Raw genomic sequence first — 24,884 nt, 5'->3', positions numbered from 1 at the left:
CCTGAGCAACTGGGACAAGTACCTCTTCTGCTCTTGGCTCTAAGTGGTAGCTATGGACGAGCATTAAAGGCTCCCTAAGGGAAAAACATAGTTACAGGTAAGTGATCACAATTCATAACTCAAAAGGCACACAGTATGAACAATAAATCAATGTAAAGGGAAGTACTTACTTTTTAAGACAAAAATAAGTATTTTATTTCTTACTCTACACATGCAAAGGAATAAAAACATTCATGACCAATAACATAATCCCCTTGAGATTAGGGCACTAGTTGTTGTCAGGCAAATCTCAGTCCCACCCTCTTCTGTATAACATGGTCGGGGTTATTCCCTATTCACTGGTGGCCGCGTCCAGGGAATGCTTACTAGTAAGGTGTATTCAAAAGTTCCTCTTTGACTTCTTAGTTTTTAGTCAAAAGTGTCTGTAGTGCCACAGTACTGTTAGCAACGAGTCTCCTGGAGCCCCAAAGCCCCAGCTCCAGCCTTACCCGCTCTGACGGAAGCGTTCAGTGAGGCAGCGAGTGCCCTCTCACTGGGTGCTCCTGAGTTCTGCTCCTGTTCGTCCAAGTCGGGCTACTCGCTATACACATGTCAGCACACAGCAGGTGCAGACTCTCACCAAGCAGCACTGCAGGCTTTTTCCAGCGATCAGAACTGTTCCTGCTTGACAACCATGAGTTAAGTCACTTTTTTCCAGGAGAAGGGGTTGAGGAGGCGGAATTTGATCTTCCGGCTCCCAACTGAAGTGTGGTCCGGATGCAACATCTTCGGTGGCATCCTTGTGGTCCTCGGGGAATCCATCATGTGCTGATCACAGTGTGTGGGCTTGACCTGCCTGACGGACGCTGCAGTAATCCTCTGATCCAGGCAACGACCCAAACTCTTGGCTACACTGGTACCAGCAGCCCCTCCTGGCATATAGTGCTACTGTGTTACTCACTGTTTGGGCTCAGACTCTTCCTGTACAATCACCCTCACTACAGCGGACCCTCCTGGCATATTGGATCACCAATATCGGAGGACAAAAGTCTCACCCTCTTGCCCCAAATAAGTTCAACGGTGGCCCTCTCTGGCATTATGGGTCACCTCAGTGATGCAGTCCTGGCGCTTTCCATGTGGCGATCCTCGCAGGGCTCAGATCACAGTGGCCCTCTCCTGGCATACAAGGGTCGCTAGATCATTCCTCCATACAGGCAACAGTGCTCAGCAGTTCTCTTCACACCCTGCTCAGAGAGTCTTTTCTGTAGGGCTCTTCGCTCCCTCCAGCACTCTCCTCTTCCTCACAGGGCACACTGGTCTTGGGAAACAGGCAGGCAGTGGTGCTCCAGGCTCTGGGGCAGGTGATCTTGGTTTCCCTGGGTGATGTCCCCTCACTCAGGATTGAGGCTAGTAGGGAGACTAGTAGTTCTTGGGTCCCAGTCCTGGTCACAGGTAGATGCCTGTCTGGCTGCTTGCCAGATGACAAAGTATAGGGTTTCAACCTCCCTTTCTTAAAGTTCATTTACAGACAACAAAATGTGATTTAGTATCGGAGTATTGGATGTTTTATGTTGGGGGTTCTTCTTTTGAAGTGTCCACTTCTCTTTGTCATCTTTTCGCTTGAAAGGATGTCTGGCACAGCAGGCAAGATTCCAAAGCTGATTGACACACGACACAATTCATAGGATTTCACACCTGCATGTCAGCTACAGTGATATGTGCATCAAAAGGTTAATCCCAGGCTCCCAGCCATACCCTTTATGATTCCCTCGTCAGCCCCATTTCCTTCTTGAGATGTATCCAGGCCCTGACCTTGGAAACTATCTCTGAATCAGAGAGCAACCTTTTGAAGTCTAAAGAAAGAGTTCCTTCCTGATTGTCCCTTCCTCCAGTGTGTGTCCCACCCAGCTTCCAGGACTACAGCAATACACAAATCTGTCTTTTGAGGGGGGTGGGATTCCTCTGCTCCTCATGTCTTCACCAGGAAGGCCTGGGTTTCCCAAAATGGATTCCCGGTCATTCCATGTAGTGTACAAATGCAGGCACATTTGCACCCAGTGTACTTTCACAGAACACACTGTCTCCAGTACGTTTAGCTTCATCCATTATGACACTACAGACACGTTTGCATTCAGCACCCATGTCCAGTCTGCTCACACTGCTCACTACAGTAGCTTATCTATATTGTACAAGGGTATGCTATTTGAAACATACACTGCCAGCGCCCACACTCATTTGTGCACTGTACAACACTTCACCCTTCATGTATTGTACTTCACTCAGTGACACGTTTGCCCAGCACATGCTTCCCTTGCGTATGCACCGCACATCACTATATCTCTCATATAATGTATTCCTCTCAGGCATACATACACCCAGTACTTGCACTAACCATACATGTGCTGCCCAGTACTACTCTATCCCTGTACTGTACCTTTCTGCGGCAAGCATTCATCCAGCACAGAGTCACTTCTTCTGTGCTATGCAGCACTCCACATCTACCAGATGTAGGCAAAGGGTGAGTTAAGCACACAGCAGAGGAACTTTTAGAGTGGTGAGTGAACCTGTAGGCGTCACGCTAGTGAGGCAGGATAAAAAGGGCTTGTTCACTACTACTGATCGCTACATGGTATGCTGCGACCACCGCGTTCATGCTGCCTAACTCCTGGGGAAGGTGGTAGCCTTCCACCACTATGAGGGTAGTGCTTTGGTCACCCCTCCCGGTCCAACAAGACCGCTTTCCTTGAGACGGGCCTATGCCATGGCACGCAAGCATGTTCCATGGCTACCTATGACAGCAATAGGGATCCAGACAACAGTACAGTTGAACACTCAGGGCAGGGGTGCACGTCTTTAACCATGCAGAGGACATTTCGGTTCCAACAATAAGATTGCCATGATGACATACCCTACATTCTTGCCAAAAGTAATGCATCATTCCTCATCAAACAGACAATCGGACTGTTTTTCAGCAACTAGCTAACACAGCAGAGTGAACGTTACGTACTTTAAAGGTAAGGAGAGGATAGTGCTGATATATTACATCCAGAAAACACAAATGGGGTTATTCTAACTTTGGAGGAGTGTTAATCCGTCCCAAAAGTGACGGTAAAGTGACGGATATACCACCAGCCGTATTACGAGTTCCATAGGATATAATGGACTCGTAATACGGCTGGTGGTAAATCCGTCACTTTTCCGTCACTTTTGGGACGGATTAACACCTCCTCCAAAATTAGAATAACCCCCAAAATGTTAGGAAGGTCACACATTTTTTCGTAGCCCAGTCACCACAGACTTACGGAACAGCGGCGACAAAGAACGCGTTTGTAAGATGCATAGTGCAAACCAAAAAGCACTTCTGTCAAATTGCTAACAAGACATAGGAGGCTAACCAAGAGCACATTCCTCTAGAAGAAAATGGGTCATGGTTGCATTCATGGTCAGTAGTTCACCACAGGACATCTGCAAGTCAGTCACATGATATTCTGCAAGACATTACACTGTAGACACATAATCACACAAAGGTAATCAATACTAAGGCACCTATTCCCTATTTCTTTCTCTCTGCTTCCTCAGAGGGGGTGGCACCGTTATGTAACTTGCAAAACATGTGAATCTAGAAGAGATTTCATGCTGCAAAAGAAGTTGCTTATCTGTAACAATAGGTTCGATGGCATCTGTCACTGTAGATCCGCATGTTTTGCAATAGCTCGCCATCTGGTGTTGGGCCGGAGTGTTACAAGTTGTTTTTCTTCGAAGAAGTCTTTCGAGTCACGGGACCGAGTGACTCCTCCTTTTGTCTCCATTGCGCATGGGCGTCGACTCCATCTTCGATTGTTTTTTTTCCGCCATCGGGTTCGGACGTGTTCCTGTCGCTCCGAGTTTCGGAACGGAAAGATAGCTAATTTCGGAAGATTTTCGTCAGTATTGTTGCGTTCGGGATCGGCGTAGTTAGATTCAACACCGCGTCGAAGGATCGAAGAGCTTCGGTGCCCTTCGGGGGTAGTTTTTTCGATCCCCCGTCGGGGCCTGGTCGGCCCGACCGCGTGCTGAAGAACGCCGATGGAACGGACCCCGTTCCGTTTCTGCCCCAAATGCCACAATAAATACCCCTATACAGACCAACACTTGGTCTGTAACCTGTGCCTGTCACCTGAGCACAGTGAAGACACCTGCGAGGCCTGTCGTGCGTTCCGGTCCCGAAAAACACTCCGAGACCGTCGAGCCAGAAGACTTCAGATGGCGTCCGCGCCGACAGCCCACCGAGAGTTCGAGGAACAAGAAGAGGAAGGTACCTTCTCGATCCAAGACTCAGACTCCGAAGGATTCGACGATACACAAACCGTGAGTAAGACGTCGAAAACCACTCAGAGGAAGATTTACAAGGCCCAGGGGACGCCACTGCCACCAGGCCATGGCTCCACCCATAAATTCGGTGACCGACCGTCGGCACCGAAAAAGGCCCAAACAGTGCCGAGATCGTCCGACTCCGGTCGAGACACCGGCACGCAGCCTTCTCGGGACCGAGAAAGTGCTGGAGACAAGCCTCGACACCGAGATGCCTGTGTAGACACGGCTCGACTCCGAGACAGCGGCCCCGAAGAAGATCGGCGCCGACAGGTTTCGGCCCCGAAAATGAAAAAAGTCACCTCGGAGCCGAAAAAGGACGCAGACAGGGTTTCGGTCCCGAAACAAACTGCAACCGACCCAGCTTCAGGCTCTTATACAGAAGAGCACTCGCTAACCTCCCAAATGCAAAAGCATAGGTTTGAGGAAGAGCTACAATCAACTGATGTGGACCATACGCAAAAGCGTATTTTCATACAGCAGGGGACAGGAAAAATAATCACCCTTCCCCCTATTAGAAGAAAGAGAAGGTTGGAGTTCCAAACTGAACAGACACCACAACCAAAAGTGGTGAAAAGAGTTACCCCACCACCCTCTCCTCCGCCCGTGATTAACGTCTCACCAGCACAAACTCCATCACACTCCCCAGCTCACACCACCATAAGCCAGGGTGACCAAGATCAAGACGCATGGGACCTATACGACGCCCCAGTGTCAGATAACAGTCCGGAGGCATACCCTACGAAGCCATCTCCACCAGAGGACAGCACCGCGTATTCTCAAGTGGTGGCTAGAGCAGCACAATTTCACAACGTAAGCCTCCACTCAGAACAGGTCGAGGATGATTTTTTATTCAACACACTCTCCTCCACCCACAGCTCATACCAAAGCCTGCCTATGCTCCCTGGTATGCTCCGGCACGCAAAAGAAATCTTTAAGGAGCCGGTCAAAAGTAGGGCAATCACACCAAGGGTGGAAAAAAAGTATAAGGCGCCTCCTACAGACCCGGTTTTCATCACTACACAGCTGCCACCAGACTCTGTCGTTGTAGGAGCAGCTAGGAAAAGGGCCAACTCCCACACATCTGGAGATGCACCACCCCCAGATAAAGAAAGCCGCAAGTTCGATGCAGCTGGTAAGAGAGTCGCAGCACAAGCTGCAAACCAGTGGCGCATCGCGAACTCCCAGGCACTACTTGCGCGCTATGACAGAGCCCATTGGGACGAGATGCAACATCTCATTGAACATCTGCCCAAGGACTTACAAAATAGGGCAAAACAAGTGGTTGAGGAGGGACAGACCATTTCCAACAACCAGATCCGCTCCTCCATGGATGCTGCAGATACAGCTGCACGGACAATTAATACATCTGTAACTATCAGAAGGCATGCATGGCTCCGAACGTCTGGATTTAAACCAGAGATTCAACAAGCAGTTCTCAATATGCCTTTTAACGAAAAAGAACTGTTCGGTCCAGAAGTGGACACAGCGATTGAGAAACTCAAAAAAGATACGGACACTGCCAAAGCCATGGGCGCACTCTACTCCCCGCAGAGCAGAGGGAATTACAGCACATTCCGTAAAACACCCTTTAGAGGGGGGTTTCGGGGTCAGAGCACACAAGCCAGCACCTCACAAGCAACACCGTCCAGTTACCAGGGACAGTATAGAGGAGGTTTTCGGGGACAATATAGAGGAGGGCAATTCCCTAGGAATAGAGGAAGATTTCAGAGCCCCAAAACCCCTACTACTAAACAGTGACTCACATGTCACTCACCCCCTCCACACAACACCAGTGGGGGGAAGAATAAGTCATTATTACAAAGCATGGGAGGAAATCACTACAGACACTTGGGTTCTAGCAATTATCCAACATGGTTATTGCATAGCATTTCTACAATTCCCTCCAAACATACCACCAAAAGCACAAAATTTGACAAAACATCATTCCAATCTCCTGGAGATAGAAGTGCAGGCACTATTGCAAAAGAATGCAATCGAATTAGTGCCAAACACACAAATAAACACAGGAGTTTACTCACTGTACTTTCTGATACCAAAGAAGGACAAAACGCTGAGACCAATCCTAGACCTCAGAGTAGTGAACACTTTCATCAAATCAGACCACTTTCACATGGTCACACTACAAGAAGTATTGCCATTGCTAAAACTACACGACTACATGGCAACTTTAGACCTCAAGGATGCTTATTTCCATATACCAATACACCCATCGCACAGGAAATACCTAAGGTTTGTATTCAAGGGAATACATTACCAATTCAAGGTACTGCCTTTCGGATTAACAACCGCACCAAGAGTCTTTACCAAATGTCTAGCGGTAGTCGCTGCACACATAAGAAGGCAGCAAATACATGTGTTCCCATATCTAGACGACTGGCTAATCAAGGCCCATTCGTTAATAGAGTGCTCCAATCACACAATTCATATCATACAAACCCTCTTCAAACTAGGGTTCACCGTCAACTTCACAAAATCCAAAATTCTGCCGCGCAAGGTACAACAATACCTAGGAGCCATAATAGACACATCAAAAGGAGTAGCCACTCCAAGTCCACAAAGAATTCAAAATTTCAACACCATCATACAACGCATGTATCCAACACAAAGGATACAAGCAAAGATGGTACTACAACTCCTAGGCATGATGTCTTCATGCATAGCCATTGTCCCAAACGCAAGACTGCACATGAGGCCCTTACAACAGTGCCTAGCATCACAATGGTCACAAGCACAGGGTCACCTTCTAGATCTGGTGTTAATAGACCGCCAAACTTACCTCTCGCTTCTGTGGTGGAACAACATAAATTTAAACACAGGGCGGCCTTTCCAAGACCCAGTGCCACAATACGTAATAACAACAGATGCTTCCATGACAGGGTGGGGAGCACACCTCGATCAACACAGCATACAAGGACAATGGAACGTACATCAAACAAAACTGCATATAAATCACCTAGAACTTCTAGCAGTTTTTCAAGCACTAAAAGCTTTCCAACCAATAATAGTTCACAAATACATTCTCGTCAAAACAGACAACATGACAAGAATGTATTATCTAAACAAGCAAGGGGGGACGCACTCCACGCAGTTAAGCCTGCTAGCACAAAAGATTTGGCGTTGGGCAATTCACAACCAAATTCGCCTAATAGCACAATTTATACCAGGGATCCAAAATCAACTCGCAGACAATCTCTCTCGAGATCACCAACAGGTCCACGAATGGGAAATTCACCCCCAAATTCTGAACACTTATTTCAAACTCTGGGGAACACCTCAGATAGACTTGTTTGCGACAAAGGAGAACGCAAAATGCCAAAACTTCGCATCCAGATACCCACACAAACAGTCCCAAGGCAATGCCCTATGGATGAACTGGTCAGGGATATTTGCTTACGCTTTTCCTCCTCTCCCTCTCCTTCCTTACCTGGTAAACAAACTCAGTCAAAACAAACTCAAACTCATATTAATAGCACCAACTTGGGCAAGGCAACCCTGGTACACAACGCTGCTAGACCTATCAGTAGTACCCTGCATCAAATTGCCCAACAGGCCAGATCTGTTGACACAACACAACCAAAAGATCAGACACCCAGATCCAGCATCGCTGAATCTAGCAATCTGGCTCCTGAAATCCTAGAATTCGGGCACTTACAACTTACCCAAGAATGTATGGAAGTCATAAAACAAGCCAGAAGGCCATCCACCAGGCACTGCTATGCAAGTAAATGGAAGAGGTTTGTTTGCTGCTGCCATATTAATCAAATACAACCATTACACACAACTCCAGAACATGTAGTGGGTTACTTGCTTCACTTACAAAAATCTAACCTGGCTTTCTCTTCCATTAAAATACACCTTGCAGCAATATCTGCATACCTGCAGACTACCTATTCAACTTCCCTATATAAGATACCAGTCATTAAAGCATTCATGGAGGGCCTTAGGAGAATTATACCACCAAGAACACCACCTGTTCCTTCATGGAACCTAAATGTTGTCCTAACTAGACTTATGGGTCCACCTTTTGAACCCATGCACTCCTGCGAAATACAGTTCCTAACCTGGAAGGTGGCATTTCTCATCGCCATTACTTCCCTAAGAAGAGTAAGCGAGATTCAGGCGTTTACAATACAGGAACCTTTTATACAACTACACAAGAATAAGGTCGTCCTAAGGACCAATCCTAAATTTTTGCCAAAGGTTATTTCACTGTTCCATCTAAATCAAACAGTGGAACTTCCAGTGTTCTTTCCACAGCCAGATACCGTAGCTGAAAGGGCACTACATACATTAGATGTCAAAAGAGCATTGATGTATTACATTGACAGAACAAAGAACATCAGAAAGACTAAACAACTATTTATTGCATTTCAAAAACCTCATGCAGGAAACCCAATATCAAAACAAGGTATAGCCAGATGGATAGTTAAATGCATCCAAATCTGCTACCTTAAAGCTAAACGACAGCTGCCCATTACACCAAGGGCACACTCAACCAGAAAGAAAGGTGCTACCATGGCCTTTCTAGGAAACATCCCAATGCAAGAAATATGTAAGGCAGCCACATGGTCTACGCCTCACACATTCACCAAGCACTACTGTGTAGACGTGTTATCCGCACAACAAGCCACAGTAGGTCAAGCCGTATTAAGAACATTATTTCAGACTACTTCCACTCCTACAGGCTGATCCACCGCTTTTGGGGAGATAACTGCTTACTAGTCTATGCAAAACATGCGTATCTACAGCGACAGATGCCATCGAACTGAAAATGTCACTTACCCAGTGTACATCTGTTTGTGGCATCAGTCGCAGTAGATTCGCATGTGCCCACCCGCCTCCCCGGGAGCCTGTAGCAGTTTGGAAGTTACCTTCAACTATTTGTATATGTATCATCTCAACCTTAAATAGGTGCATACTTAGTCACTCCATTGCATGGGCACTATTACTACAATTCAACTCCTACCTCACCCTCTGCGGGGAAAAACAATCGAAGATGGAGTCGACGCCCATGCGCAATGGAGACAAAAGGAGGAGTCACTCGGTCCCGTGACTCGAAAGACTTCTTCGAAGAAAAACAACTTGTAACACTCCGGCCCAACACCAGATGGCGAGCTATTGCAAAACATGCGAATCTACTGCGACTGATGCCACGAACAGATGTACACTGGGTAAGTGACATTTTCATTTTGCAGTTTGAAGCTGTTCTGTGACTCTTCCACCTCCCCCATTGAAGGATGATAGTAGGCACAAAAGCGTGCATTGTGGGCTTACGTTTATGTCATGCTCAGGTCCCTATGTCGACACCCACTAAGAGTAGGAAAACATTGTGTATACAAACACTTCCAAAGTTAATGGCGGAATTATGCACAGCATGTGAATTTGAAACGTTTCAAACCGCAAAACCTATTTTATAGATAAGTAAATGTTTTCTTCCTTTCTCTGAGACTTCCTACAACTGCAGAAATCCTGAACCTCCCTTCATCCATTAACCGAGACTACAAACTTTCACAAAGATACTGGCACAATCCAAACAGCTGAAGGAGCTATTTCCCTTCAACAAAGCCTTTCTGTACACTTGTATAGCAAGTTGACGAAATCCACATTCAGACCCCATTGTTCAGATGCAAGATGAGAGAAGGAACAGACTGGACCTGTTGGTGGTGCAGACTTCTGTGACCAAGCTGAAGCTAAAGGTGTTCCTTTCAGTCCTTTTAAATAGGGAGTAGAAAAACATGATGATTTGGGCAGAAAAGTGTTTACTTCAGGTTGATGTTGAGAGCCCCCCGTGTCTTTTGTAAAAAGTCCTGATATCTTCACACATTGGGAGCAATGGGGAGATGATACATTAGATATTGGCCCGACTATGTGATTTGACCATTCTGAGACTTAGGACCTGTTTTGTTGCAAGAGTGAAGGTGTAACCTCTCCGCCACACTGAAGGTCGACCTGCATCAGAGTCTGGCAGACCTTCAATATGTCAACAATGGAGCCCACTCCGACTCCACCTTCCGATGGCCCGCCACCCTAATTACAGCAGGCAGATAAATGGTCAGTTTTCACTGACCACTATTGCCAGATAAAACCTGGTGGTAAGAATCATTAAAAACTATAAAAATGCCCCCCATACTGTGGAAGAAATCACCCATGGTGAGAGGAGTCTTTTTTATCATTTTCAACAAGAAAATCCCACTTTGGTATTTTCTTGTTTGGAAAAAAAAGCAGTGTAGCTTTGCTGCACAGCTTTATCATGTTGACAGAGCTGTCCATCAAACTTTGAATGCATTTACAAGGACCGCCGTGATGGTGGTTTCTGTGAATGCAAGAGATGGCAGCTAGGCCGGCGGGCATCTCAAAATTGGCAGCTGGGTACTCTCCACATGACAACAGAGTATTTTACTCCTTCACCCTGATGGAGTAAATACCTATCCAGCAAGCTCTAAATCAGACCCTTAGTCACTGATGGTCTGGATGCTACTATCTTGATTCAGTGGATGCCAGGGCTTCTTCCACGATTACCAGTGTTGTCATTAGTCACCATTTTTGCATGGGTACATCTTCTGTTTTTCAGGCACTGTACAAGTATAAATCATGAATCTGCCCTTGAATGAACAGCACAGAGACACTGTCTAGGGTAAGCAGCTACAACTAGGGGTCGCCACAGGGGTCACTACAACCAGGGATCGCAGCATGAAACTATCAACCTTCACCATAATTATGATAAAACCCTCTGAACTCCTTTTTCCAGGTACTTTGAAACTCTTAAATTTGAAGCCCTGGCACCCATCAAATCAAGATAGTAATATCCAGACAATCTGTAATAACAGTAGGTCAGGTATGATTGTAGAATCTCTATTCCCTTTCTACTGGACAAAGTAATTTTAAAGTATAGATTTCTTCCCTGATGAGATGAGTAGTAGAATTCTAAATCTCCCAAATTATTTTGTTACTGACCTAGTTTTCCTCTGCCTTATCCAGCTAAAGCAGAAGAGCAGTTGTCCAGTTTATATGCTACAAGAGCTCAAAGGAGAACTGTAGGAAAGTGCCCCTTTTTGACTGGGCACCCCTAAATTTTTCTCACTGATACTAATGTTGATTGATAGTGCACTGGGACCCTGCTAACCAGGCCCCAACACCATTGTGTTTCCCCTAAAACACGACAAACCCCAATTGGCAATTACCTCATCACACCTGTAAGTACGTTCCTAGTAAATGGTGCCCCTGGTATCCAGGGTATATAGGTACTAAAGAGGGTCCCTTAGGGCTACAGTATGTATTATGCCACCCTAAGGGGCCCACACAAACTACACACAGATTGCTTATTGCTGGGTGAGTGAATGGTGCAAACCATTCTGAAAACACCACATTGCTCAACCCCTGTATGCAATGCACACTCACACTGCTTGGACTGTATGTAAGTCACCCTTACAGCAGGCCTTAGAGCCCTGTGACTGGGTTCATTATATCACATGTGAGGGCCCTGTGCATGAGCATATGTGTCCCTGTAATGCCTAGTTCCATTGCTAGACATTGCAAGTGATCAGGGAGCCATTTTGAGAACATGAACTGGGCACTGGTCATTACAAGTTACCCAACTATTTGATGGCTTCCCTGAAAAAAGTGGTGTTTGGTATCAAACACATCATTCTAATAAATCTGTACTAGTGCCAATCTCTGAATTATGAAGACATTAACCTAGAGGGCACCTTAGAGGTGCTCCTTGTTTCTCTACTAGTCAGTGTGTTGTCTGACAGGTACAGTCCAGCCTGCCCCCACAGATGAGTTTCTGACCCCTTGCAGGTAAGAGCCATGCTCTCAGAGGCCAGAAACAATGCCTGCCCCTCTGCCCCTAGCCCCGCAGAACTGGGGAACACCACCCCCTACCGTGAGGCCCATTTTGCACCCAAGCAGGTGAGAAATTAGGTATTATGACGACATGTCACACTAAGGGTGGCCACCTGAAGTGGGTACTAAAAGAAGCGTTTTACCATCTTGGAATTGGTGAAACTAGAAATCCTAGGTCAGGTTTATGCTGATCTCTCACGGGAAGTGGTCATGTAGGGGTGCAGACACCCCAGGGGTAAGTAGCCCATTGGCTCCTACCCTACACTCCCATTAACACTCCTAAATTGAGTATTTAGGGGACCCCTTGACACCAGATCGATAGATCTGACTACCTGGGAAGAGAAGATAGTCAAAGAAGAGCAATCACTGTGAGAACTGAGGACTTAAACTGGACTTGGCGCTAAATCTTGCCCTGCTGCTGGTACCTTGATAGTTGTTTCTACCTGGCTCGCTCCCACAAACTACACACAGATTGCTATTGCTGGGTGAGTGAAATGGTGCAAACCATTCTGAAAACACAACATTGAACAACCCCTGTATGCAATACAAAAAGGAAAGCGTTGCATCCTCCCAAGCCCCTGGAGAACTGTCCAGCGCTTTGCCAGCTATCTAGCATCTCCCTTGAAGTGGAGGAGCCCTCCCCTGCATCTGCAGGCACCAACAGCATCTGTCCGGTACAATGTTTTGCTCTGACCCATCGAGTGGGTATGACAGCAGTTTTGTGGCTGTAGCAGGTCAGCCCCATCTCTCTACTGAGTTTTGAGATATTAGATCCTCCCAGAGCCTCCCTACACCAATACCCTGAGTATCGGAACATTTGCACCAGCCAAGTCTTGTTAGTTGTCTACCCGGGACCCAAGTGCCTTGAAACCTGACATGTTCTGCCAGACTTGTCCCCAAGTTCCCCCTTGCATCCTGTGTTCACATGTGCCCATTGTTTCCTACCAGTGAAGCTTTTGAGGCTACTAACCAGCACCCCTGTACCCGGACACCGCAGGGCAGGTAAACTTAAAGTGCTGGTGGTTCCTTGTGAGAAAGGGCCTCTTTTGACATTGTAATCACCCACTTTTCACTTGGAAAATGATGTGGTTTCAAACTAAGTGCTCTGGGCCCTGCTAAACAGGTTCCCAGGACCAGCTCTCTTTCTCCAAAACTGTACTATGTTTGGCACTTCAGCTACCTTTGTAAGTCCCTAGCAAATGATACCCCTGGTTCCTAAGGCATGGGTACTGAAGAGGGCCCCTCAGAGCTGCAGCACAAATTGTGCCATTCTGAGAGGCCCCACACCAACCTCATTTAGACTGCCATTGCAAGTGCATGACAAAGTGTATCCAAAGTTGCAAACTCGACATGACACTCACCAAGAGTGCCATGTCCACTAACCCTGCATGCAATATAGGTAAGTCACCCCTCTGGCAGGCCTTACAGCCCTAAGGCAGGGTGCACTATTATGCATGTGAGGGCATATGTATGCATGAGCAAATGCCCCTACTGTGTCTTTGCAAATTGGGAAACCATGGCAAATGCATGTGCTGGACACTGCTTATTATGAGTTCTTCAGCTACATGATGGCGTCTGTGAACCCTCACTTGTTTGATATCAAACAGCTCATAATAATAAACCCACACTGATGCCAGTGAAAGATTTATTAAAACATTTACCCAGATGGCATCTTAGAGGGTGGCCCCTGCAAAATCTTACAGCCCTGGCATGGTTGTTGACTTGTCCTAACCAGCCTGCCACCACCAGACAGAATTCTGGACCCTTGGGGTGAGAGCATCTGCTCTCAGGAACACAAAGTCTTTCTTGGGCAGAGGTGTCACACTTCTTCTCCCAGGCAGGCACCCTGCACCAGCGGTCAGCTTCAAAGGCTTTGCTGCCTTTGAAATCTGACCTTCGCCTCTGCTGATAGCAGCAGATAAATGTCCAGTGGTTTTCTCCCCACTTTCAGGTGGGAAAACCGACAGGAAACCTAGCAAGGGTAGCGGAGTGTCCATCCCCAGCCTGCACCACCTCTCAAGTGAAGCCGTTGAGGTGACCACTGTATTTCATTTTCCTCCATCTTGAATGGTAGGAAAATAGTCAATCAAGGTTAGAGATGTGACCCCCTTCCCACAGGAAGTGGTCACTTAGTGGGTGTAGCCACCTTATGGTAGGTGGCCCAATGGCCACTACCAGGTACTCCCTCCTAACGCCCCCTAAATACAGTATTTAGTGGGCATCCCTAGACCAAGACCTCAGATTCAATGGCCACAAAATAAAAAGAACACCCAAGAACTGAGAGCTGAAGCCCTGCTGCAGAAAGAAAAAGGCACCAAACCCTACCTGCTGCTCGAAGGGCTTGACCATCGCCACTGAGTTGTCGCCTGGAAACTTGAGGGACTCTTCAAAACCCCAGAGCCCCTCAGCCTGTTGAAAATGTCCAAGAACCTCCCTCAGAGTATAGGTGTCGCTCTCTTGCACCCTGCAGGCAAGGAGCCCATGAAGTCTGGTAAAGTGACCAGCTGCTGTCCAACAGCCCTTAAGGACAAGTCCTGCCACCTTGCAATGTTTGGTGGCACTGCTATGGCCATAGGGTACCACTACCTATGGTACCAGACCCGTAACGTCAGACACTCAGAAGCAAAATCCGCTCTGGACTCCCAAAGCAAGCACCAGTCGAGAGACTTCAGGACACCCAAGAACCACCCCCCAGAGTGGCCCTGCTGACCTGCAGTCCACCCTCCAAGTGACCTGCTCTTGACTCAGACGCCAGACTCCTAGCTGACCTATTTGCATGCACCTGGCCTTGCATCGACCAGCCAGATGTGCTCTAGGGATCCCTAGTCCCTTGCGACCTCCACCCTCAATGGGGACCCACCGGCCTTACCTTTAAGCCCATCTTTGTGGTGTGTTTCCAAGTGGTCCCCTTCTCTTTTGGGCGTCAGCTCCAAGACCTTCAGCCACTTCTCCCACTTGAACGGGAACCGCCAGATGTTCTCCAGCTGGCCAATTGGACACATCAATGACCTCGACCTAAAACTAGAAGGGGATGTTTGTGAGAGCATTGCCTGATTTTAAATGCCTTTTAAAGTGTTTCTCATTGATTCCTATTTTCTAAACTTTGAAAAATCTAAAGAAAAGAAGTACTTACCATATACTGATGATTTTGGTCTTGAAAATGTTATAAAAGTCTGAAGTATTTTTGTAAATTGGTCTTGAGTTATTCTTCTGAGGTGTGTGTCCACATTTATTGATACTGTGAGTACAACAAATGTTTAGCCTATTTCCTGGATTAGCCTAACTGCTCGCTCTTACTACCACAAAAACAGAGCATTAGGTAGTCTGCTTTTTACATCTTGATACAAAGGTGGAGTTGCCCGAACTCTCTGCACCATGCATGCCATTTTAATACTCTTTATAGAGAGATGGCCTCCTTCAGGCCCCCTAGCACCTCAAGTTCCTAAAAGCATCCCGAACGCCAACTATAAGTATATATTTGTTGTGTATATCTTTCCTCCCATAGGATAATATTACCACATTCGAGGCTACTGCCTCAAAATGTGATTTGTGTACTTATACTGTTTTATAATTCATAACTCCAAAGGTATGTACCTAATGCCGATGATCTGGTGTCTAAAAGTAGCTAAACAATCTGTTTTAGTTTTATAAATTGGTCTCTGATTTTTTTGTTTTTGTTTGTGAATCATTTACTCTGTGTGTACAATAAATGCTTTAACACTCTCCTCTGATAAGCATAAACTGTTCGACCACACTCCCACTAACAGAGCACTTGGGATTATTAAAGTAAGCCCTGTAAACCAAAATATGTTTGTCTGGACTTTTTGCATGGTGTGCCTTTACATTGGCCCACTACATAAAAAGCCAGCTTCCTACAAAAATAGGTTGGGTGAAAAGCATTGTGATGGGTTTTTAGGATTGAAGAAACGGAACGGTACCTACCAATAGACCGTTTCATGATTGCAAATACATCTCATTATGCCTTAAGATTTGCCAAACACAGACTTGCTCAGCGTTATTGGGACTTGCAGTGCCTCCTTCCCTTTTCTGAGCTGTTCAGCAACATTTATTTAAAGAAATCTGTTTGCTCTTTTTGACTCTTTCTGTTTTGTGCTGACCTCTGTGGATGGGTAGAATCATCCTCACAGGGACAAGATCGTCTTTAGGAAGAACCTGTGTAATTTCTGGTGATGATGCTAGCCTCTCTGCGGTCAGTCACTCGAGCACCCCCTCGTAAGGTCTAGTCACTGCTGAAAATTCCTGCAGATCTAGTTTGTTGCCTACGTAAACGTCTGGTTAACGAATCCTGCAGAAACAAAGTATGCGTTATCCGCCAGTAAAAATGTAACGTTTATGTTGCTCATTCAGGTTCGAGGCACTTGCCTGCCCATTTGGCATGGCTAAGACCCTACATTACTACAGGCCAAACCGGTCTTTTGTTCATCCAAACACTTATTCTTGTATTGCTCTTGGCGTCCCACTGTTATTAAGGCGCATATGTGAGGGCTTATTTTATTTACATACATCCAACCTTTAAAATATTATTCGGCACTGTTTTCAGGAAATAATAAAGTGTTTTTACCCTAGTCTTCCCGATTGCAGATTACGGCCTTGAGTAAAGTTGCACTCTTCACACACTTTTCACAATTGGTACTTGAAGCCTAACGCACGTACGGCAATAGGAGAAGTAACACTTCTTCGTAGGCCATCTCTGGATAAAAGACAATCTTGGAAACAATCCATGATCTGTTTACTCTATCCCCAGCAAGTTATATATTTGTTTTTTTTAGTTCGCTATTTGACGACACATGCAGGCATTTCCCTCTGCGACAGTACCCATCTGGCATGAGAAACACTCCACCCTCCAAGCACCAAACCCATTCTATAATTGACAAATCTAACTCAAGCAGGGGAATACCCAGGAGAGAAAAGACATTAACACTGGGGTTTCTACTGCCTCTCTGCACATCGGATGTTGTGGAATACCCTGTAGTTCATTTTGGTGATCCCCTTTTGCCTGTTCTGCAGATGCTGTGGGACGGTCTGTAGTTTGTCATGTCTGACGGATACTTAATTTTACTATAACTATGGATGGTGCCTCTGAATTGCCTCCTGGCTCAAGTGTATACTACCTTCTGCTGTAGCTGCGGGGTGCCTTGATTCACTCCCGAATGAGGTGTACCTCCTTCCGGTTGCAGAGGATGTGGAATAAGAACTTTTTTTTTATATATAGAACTGTTCAGTCCCCACGTCTCCTATTTCTAAACGTAAACAACAAATGTTAATTTTGCCTCATTTATGAGACTCAAAGTATCGACCTCGTAACAATAGACGGCTGAGCCAGCCGTGACAAGATTAAAATCTGTGATATCCAGCTCTCGTTATTCGTAAACTGCAGTTGTTCAGCTCACTGGACCATAACTGAGTGGAAGGGTTTACGTGAACACCTTGCGAAGGACCACCCTCTTCTGCTGAGGCTTTTTGTATATTTGCTGCTATTTGAGTGGACCCTACACTCACAATCTCTCGGCTGTCATTTCTGTTTACTCCGAGGTGGGTAGCTCCTTATCTTGCAGAGCGGAGACTCCAGCATGTTCTATTTGGGTAGGTGTCTGAACAGTACGTTCCCGTGCTGAGTATGGACTTCCCGTGTGCACCACTAGGTGTAGTTGTTACGCCCTGTGTTGAGACGGTGAAGTCTGCAGCCGGGTCCAGCCAGCTCAGATGATATGACGTCATCTGAGGAGGACCCGAGCCTCATTTGTCAGCGGGATCTTTGCAGATTAAGTTGTCAGAACTGCACAGGAACTGTCACACATGTTTATCTGCCGGGGCTGTTGAGCTTTGGAAAGCTGTGGATTATGGCGGATGGGCCTGACAGGATGACGGGCTCTGCTTTCTACCAGAGGGAACGTCTGCCAGTGGCAAAACTGAGTGTGTTTATTGGGAGAATAGTTGGGAAAATGACAAAGGGAAGAAAACTAGCATATTCGTCCTGTCTACTGTACCATAGTTCCATCCGTGTACCCTGCTGTCAGATCCCCACTGTTGTGTGCCTTTGTTGCCTTACCACGAGCTGCCGCCTGTCCTTCACCCTCATACCCTTCTGCAAGATCCCCCCATTCCACTGCCAGACCCCCAACCATCACCATGTACTGTCCGACTCCCCTTCGTTCACCCTCAGCTTATCGCCAGATCTCTCCTGTCTTTCACCCTTCACACTCTTACCATCCGATCCCACGACCCCTACCCCTCACATCTTACCACCAGACTAACATCCCTCACACCATATTGCCAGATTCCCTGTTCGTTTATCCATGAAAACCTACTGTTCGTTCTATGCTTTTGACCCTCAAACCTTGTAGCTAGATCCCTGCTGTCTTGCACCAGCCCCTTACACCCCTCCATAAGATCCCTTCAGTCCTTCACCTCTCTTATCTTACCTCCAGATCACACTGCCCTGCACTGCTCACCCACTTCAGTGAGATTCCCTGATATCCTGAACCCTTCTTACCCTATCACCCAATCCCTCCTGCAGGTCACACCCTACCACCAGATCTGCTGGTCCTTGACCCCCTTACACTGGATCACCAGATCACCCTCTGTTCATCGGTTCTCAAAATCTTCCACAAGATCTGCCTGTCTTTTACCTCTCTTGCTCTGCTGCCAGAACCTGATTTTTGTGCCCCTCTTACCCTACCCCCAGAGCCCCTCAGCCCCCAGATCTCTTCGGGTTCCCTTTACATCCTTGAGCTAGACCTCGTGCCAGCACCCGTTTTTACATGATTTCGAGAGCCCTCTATCTTTCACCTGTGGCGCCTTCCTGCCGCATCCCCCATTCATGTTTAGCACCCCCTTAGCTTACCACCAGCTCTCCCGTTCTTCACCCTTCATTTCTTCTGTTAGATCTCCCAGACTTGGCTGCATCCTCCTCCAGTCACATTTCACCTCTGTCTTAGAAAGGTGCCCCTCTGAGTTTTAAATTCAAGTCCATTTGACTGAAAAAAAATGAAATGTGGGAGTGATACTAGAAAAGGACATTTCTTTAAATTAGAAATGTGTGTAAAGTTCTGGTCGGACCCTCCATATGAGACACCTGTCAGCCCCCTACAATGCTGTACACATTTCTCCTGCCATCACAACCTCACCTACACTCCATGCTTCCGGCAGTCATGTCCTCCATGCCAATGCTCCTACCCATTTATAGAGCAGATGTGATTTGGTGACTAAGTTGTCGACAGAGTCTTTGGTTTAAAAAAAATGTCTGATTCTGTACAAATTACTTTATCTCCCCATTCTTAAAATAGTAAATGTATAATGCATTGTAAATATGGCCATTATGTAAATTTGTCTAATGTAAAGTGTAAATAATTGTTTAAAAGATGCCACCTGATCTCATCAGGGGCTTACACACCATATTGTTCACTGCACATCACCGTAAGGGAGTATTTCTTCTATATTAAACAAGCACTGAAAATTCTAGTAGATTTGGCTCATAGTTGAAAGTTTTCATAGTGAACAGATCAGGCCTCCAGATCTTTATAGTGATTTGTCACTGTAACGAACCAAGACAAGCTTTGTTGAGCAGAAGCTTTCCCACAAGGCAAAAAATGCAGTATAAGCATTCTTCTTAAGTGGAGGCACTCAGTCTCTGGTCAAATTGCAGTCTGTATTAAGGAAAGCAAGAGTAAGATAAAGCCAAGATCCCTCTCTCGGTACTGCTTCTTAAAGCACTCTTTCTGCTGGATCACATAAGGCCTGGAGACAACTGTGCTGTCAAGTCCGACCTAAAATGCAACCTCTAATGTGCCCTTTTGCTTGCAAAAGCTGTCTCTATGTAAATAAAATACCTAAACCCATTTCTCCTCTCATTACACCCCTACATACATTATGATACTTCCATATTTGCCTTGCAATCAGATCACCTACAGCGTCCTTACAGGTCTCTTTCCTGGTTGTTTTATCTCTCACTTTGCCCTCCACCCTTTTCTTCATGTCATCAAGCCTCAACTCACACTGCCCTGCAGTTACCCTGTTTCTAATTTTCACCCGCCTTTTGAAGCCCCGTGCTACTCCCTACTGTCAGAACTCCTGTGCTGCCCTGCTCTCGTCTGCTATTCAGCTAATTCCCAAGGGTATGCCCACTTCCCCCTGCAGTAGTAACTTAGAGACTGTCTTGTACCCCTCTTCTTACTTGCATCCCCCTTTTCTTCCTAGACAGCTACTATATGTTCTTGGGTATCTTTCACGCTGTCATCAAACCCAAACTGCACACTGCTAATTTTTGTAAGAGCCGCACACTGTTGTGCCACCCAGTCCGTGCTGTTTCCCCCCTCTCTTCCTTCATTCACACCCCTGCAGTGTATAGAACCCTTCTTCTAGTTGTCAGATCCCAAGCACCGCTGTGTGCCTTCCCTGTTTTCAGAGATGTGTAGTCCTGCCACCCCACACCCTTGTTCTTCTCTTTCTTAGCCTTCAGATCCCTCCACAGCATTCTGTCATTCATTCAGCTTTCTGACTAGGTGCTTTTCCCTGGCACTCACCCTTTGCTTAGGCCTGGAATCCAGACGTGGGTATTTCTGTAAGCAGATCTTACGTCTGACCCCGCGTCTGCTGTGAAGATAACCTGAACTTATGAACAAGGGAAAGGTAAGATTAACAATTTTAGTACTGAGCAAGCTTATTTCCTGTTATCCCTTACATGATATCTTTTCACTAAATACAAAGTTAAAGACATTTTTCAACACTTCAGTACTCTTCCCTTGCCTTTATGCCAAGATTCACAAGTAAACCTTTACGTAATGGAGCAGTATACCTTCAGTGGTACTAAAACATCGAACTTGAGGGGTGAGAGGACAGAGGAGAAATTACATGGCTTGCATTTTCTAATGTCATCAGCAAAATTGTCTTTTGAAGTCTCACATCTCTTATGTCACTTGCTTTTAGATGACCCCATCCGCCTGCAGAGAGAGGTAGTACTGCTGACTGATGACCGAAACCTTCGCGTGAAGGCTCTGACTCGCCACGTCCCTGTTCGTGATATCCCTGCCTTTCTCAAGTGGGTCAAAGTGGGATGAGCCTTTGGAAGGGCGGGGACAGTGTCCTCGGCTGTGAAAATCCTGGTCTCAGCAGCGGGCGAGAGGCCTTCAGAGGCCCCCTCGAGTAACATCAATCGCACAGTCAAATCCAACCTGCACCCCACTCAAGTCGCATCTCCCCACACTCAATCCATCATGCCACAATAAACTTGAGCTGATGAAACCTTGAAGGCAGAATAGCAGTGTTGTGAGTGGGGTGGACGTCTGCCTGGGCGTCTTGGAAAGGTCACTCTATTGGACGGTTTGTGTCAAATGGTAACACTGATACGCAGCAGCGATATTTTGGAAGGTTGGTCATCTGGATCAATGTGGGATGTGGGTCTATACAGGGAGCGTTGCCACCTTCCTACTTGACCAATATGTGGCCATAAGGCTAGTGTAGTTGACCTACAAATGCACCCTAGTGCTTATGGCTTGCTGCTGGTTTTTGATGCATGTGTGCCATCTTCAGAACAGCATCCTTGTACTAAAGAGAAATCCAATATAAAAGAAGGCTTGTCAGGCTTAAGTATTCCCGTATGAGTAATGCTTCCTCGTGGTGTCGTTGGAGTTGGTGAACATTGCAGTTCTGGATGATTCAAGATTGCCACAATTGAAGTCTCTCTCTCTCTCTTTTCTGCGTCCCGTTTAGTTCTCTCTTCTCAGTGATGCATCCAGTTACAGTTCTGCTTTCAATCCTGTGTAGATAGATCTATCTTCAATACTTTGTAAGTTTTGATTTGACTTCATGCGGCTGAGGGATCGCTTGGAGGGTTTGGTTTGCTTATAGTTGCTGCCCATTGCTTCATAGAACAGTCATCTTACTGAAATCTCTCATCCAGAGGTTTTATGCTCTTTTTATGCCGTGTTATTGGTCAGGCCCAGTCGATAGTAACCAACCTTCCTGTAATTTTGTTTTCCCCTGGATAAGGCATGTAGCAGACAATAACACTAGGACGTACGTGTGTGACCTAGACATCCTCATATTTTTTTTTATTTAAGCGTAACTAGATAAGACAGTTTTTATTGTGTTTAGTTTTAGTTTTCTCCCTTTGACTATCGAATAGGAAATTACACAAAAATAGATATTTAGTTGGAAAATTAAAATAGGAAAACTGAGGTACCTTGTTGGTCCAGCACAACATTTTGCAGTATGTGGAATCTGATAATAATTGTGCTGCTTGCTCTAATCGTAGTCTGGTGTTTCCCAGTAGCTACGCCACTCTCTCTATACACTGATGTGTATACCATCTGTACCACCCTGTCGATCCCCAGTATTCTTTTTATCAGCCTTGCCAACTACCATGGTACAGACCAGCCAGCCAACATCTACTCACCTTTTGCTACCCTATCCGCTAATACTGGTGAGCTGCTTGCATACATTATGATTGTGAATGTCTTTTCAGCAGCTTGTTGCAATTGTCATTATGCCATTTGTAAATGTCTTTTCAGCAGCTTCTTGCAAATGTAGTTCTGCCGTGTAAATAATTCTTTAAACTAATTGTAAAATGTTATCCAATAATTATCCTTTTATGACATGAACAACCACTGCCACACAAGGTTCTGCATTTTGCACAAGTGGACACATTCAACTGTCCATTTTACATTATTGACAATGATGCACCCCCTGGGCAAACATCTCTTAAAGGCATTTGTCGTTGGAATGTAGAGGCTTTCTTCCTATTTTCTGGTTGTGTTGCCCTCTTATGCAGAGACTTTATCTTTGATTGTCCTGAAGAATAAGCCTTCTGTAGAACGTGCATTTATGACCATGTTCTGAATTACTTTTTGGGTGCTAGAGTACTCTCCATCCTAGGTCGACCTAGAGGTCATTGTTCAAAGAGAGGGCTTCACTCCTGGGACGTCTGCTAGAATGCAGATATGCCACTTTGGTCTTGAACAATCCGTTCCTTTGCTCATGAGACACTTTCGTCACCATCCAATACCAACTCTTTAAACAGGGCTTTAGCTCTGTGGGTCCATGAAGTATCCAAAACAAGCCATTTTGCAGATACATAAGTCATGAAAAATATGACATCTTATAGATTTTTCTCAGTCAGAGTCTTGGGGCCTGATTTAGAGTATGGCAGATGGGCTACTCAGTCACAAACATGACGGATATCCCGTCTGCCATATTATGAGCTCCATAGGATATAGTGGGATCGTAATATGGTGGATAGGATATCCATCACATCTCTGCCAAACTCTAAATCAGGCACTCAGTTTCTTGTGTTGGATCCAGTAGTCTTCCAATCTTATTCTGGTAGCCTCCAGGTTATTCCGCTTTCTGGCCTTACTGAGCTAATTGGCCCCTGAATTCCACCTGTTGATGGTAGGGTCTTTATATGGCTGTCGCTGTTATAAACAATGAGTGTGCGTCTTAAAAACTGCATATCTTTTTGAGAACTAAAATTATGTTTAGCAAGTGTGGTCAGTAAAAGCTGCCATATATGTAAGATGAATAAGCATTAAAAATTAGCCACTTTTAGGATTCTATTGTATGTTATAGGTTCCCCTAACTTTCATTGGAGCAACATAATGGGTAGGTACAAAGGTAGTATAGTACAAAAGCTTTCAAGAAGACAAAGGCCACTTTTTCAAATTTAAGGATTTCAAACCGACAATTTTTTCTTTCACAATCCCAAGAATACTGTACCTCATTTAACAAGAGGAACGTATTTACAAGGGGATAGCAAATTACGTTGTTTCATTCCAGTCTTCTGCAGAACAGTGACGCTTGTTCCACAGAGGGGTGAGAAGTATCCATCGTCAGGTACAGAGTGGGTTTACATCAGAGTGTGCATTGCAAGTTGGTAGAATAAGTCTGTAGTCCTTGCAAGATGTCCATGTCGATATTATTACTATGGTATGAAATTGATAATTTTTAGTTGTAAGTAACAAACGGTAAATTCAATTTTTGCCTCGTGATTATGAAATCAAGATATTTTAAACATATAATTTCTTAGGACCTTTTATGTTGCTTGTTTTTAAAATTTGGTGTTTCAGTAAGAATTGAATGTTAGTGCGAATCCCTCGGTTGTGCATGAGTCTGAAAGAGTAATCAGCTTGCCTCCCTCTTGGTGTGCAATGCTTGCATGCTCTTTCATGCATATTAATTATCTTGTGGCCGTTTGCTTTGAGTAAGATATGCAACTTTGTTGATTTACTCTTTAATATCGCTCCTATAGGTTTCCCCATTGCTGCATTGCATTCACATCCATGCTTTTATGTGCTTATCTTCCAAATTGTAATGCAAAGCCCAATTTGATGCCTCTCTCCCTGACGACAAATACTGATTTGCTCTCTCTGAGCTTCAGTTATCCGCATTTTGATACTAACAGTGACTCACACCGTTTGCTTAATCTTACCTAGCACTGTGCCGCCTGTCTTCTCTTACCTTGGACTATGTGTCTCACTTGCTCCTCTGTTAGCAGTACTGGCTAAATAATGTGTTACAGGGTTAAGTCCAACTCCTCGGTTACAGCTGTTCATATAAAAAGTGACCCATGTTTTCTTGAAAGCTGATATACTAAACAGTCTATAGTGTTTTTTCGATGTCTAATAGATGGATACCACAACTTAGGGAATTATATTATGGACCGCTATGAA

General features: G+C 45.5%; 1 protein-coding gene across 3 annotated transcripts in view; it reads left to right on the top strand.

The window, feature by feature from the left end:
• Positions 1 to 21,416, top strand: part of SMG6 (SMG6 nonsense mediated mRNA decay factor) — an 890,340-nt gene extending 868,924 nt beyond the window's left edge. For all 3 annotated transcript variants that reach the window (XM_069226152.1, XM_069226151.1, XM_069226153.1), the window contains one exon: positions 21,145 to 21,416. In XM_069226152.1, coding sequence (XP_069082253.1) covers positions 21,145 to 21,275 — 131 coding nt within the window. In that variant the 3' untranslated portion in view covers positions 21,276 to 21,416. The remainder of the gene's footprint in view (positions 1 to 21,144) is intronic.
• The last annotated feature ends 3,468 nt before the right edge of the window (positions 21,417 to 24,884 follow it).

The sequence above is a fragment of the Pleurodeles waltl genome, chromosome 3_1 (assembly GCF_031143425.1).
Source record: "Pleurodeles waltl isolate 20211129_DDA chromosome 3_1, aPleWal1.hap1.20221129, whole genome shotgun sequence".
Taxonomy (NCBI): Eukaryota; Metazoa; Chordata; class Amphibia; order Caudata; family Salamandridae; genus Pleurodeles; species Pleurodeles waltl.
The sequence above is the reverse complement of the archived record's forward strand: the minus strand, read 5'-3'. Positions and strand labels throughout refer to the sequence as shown.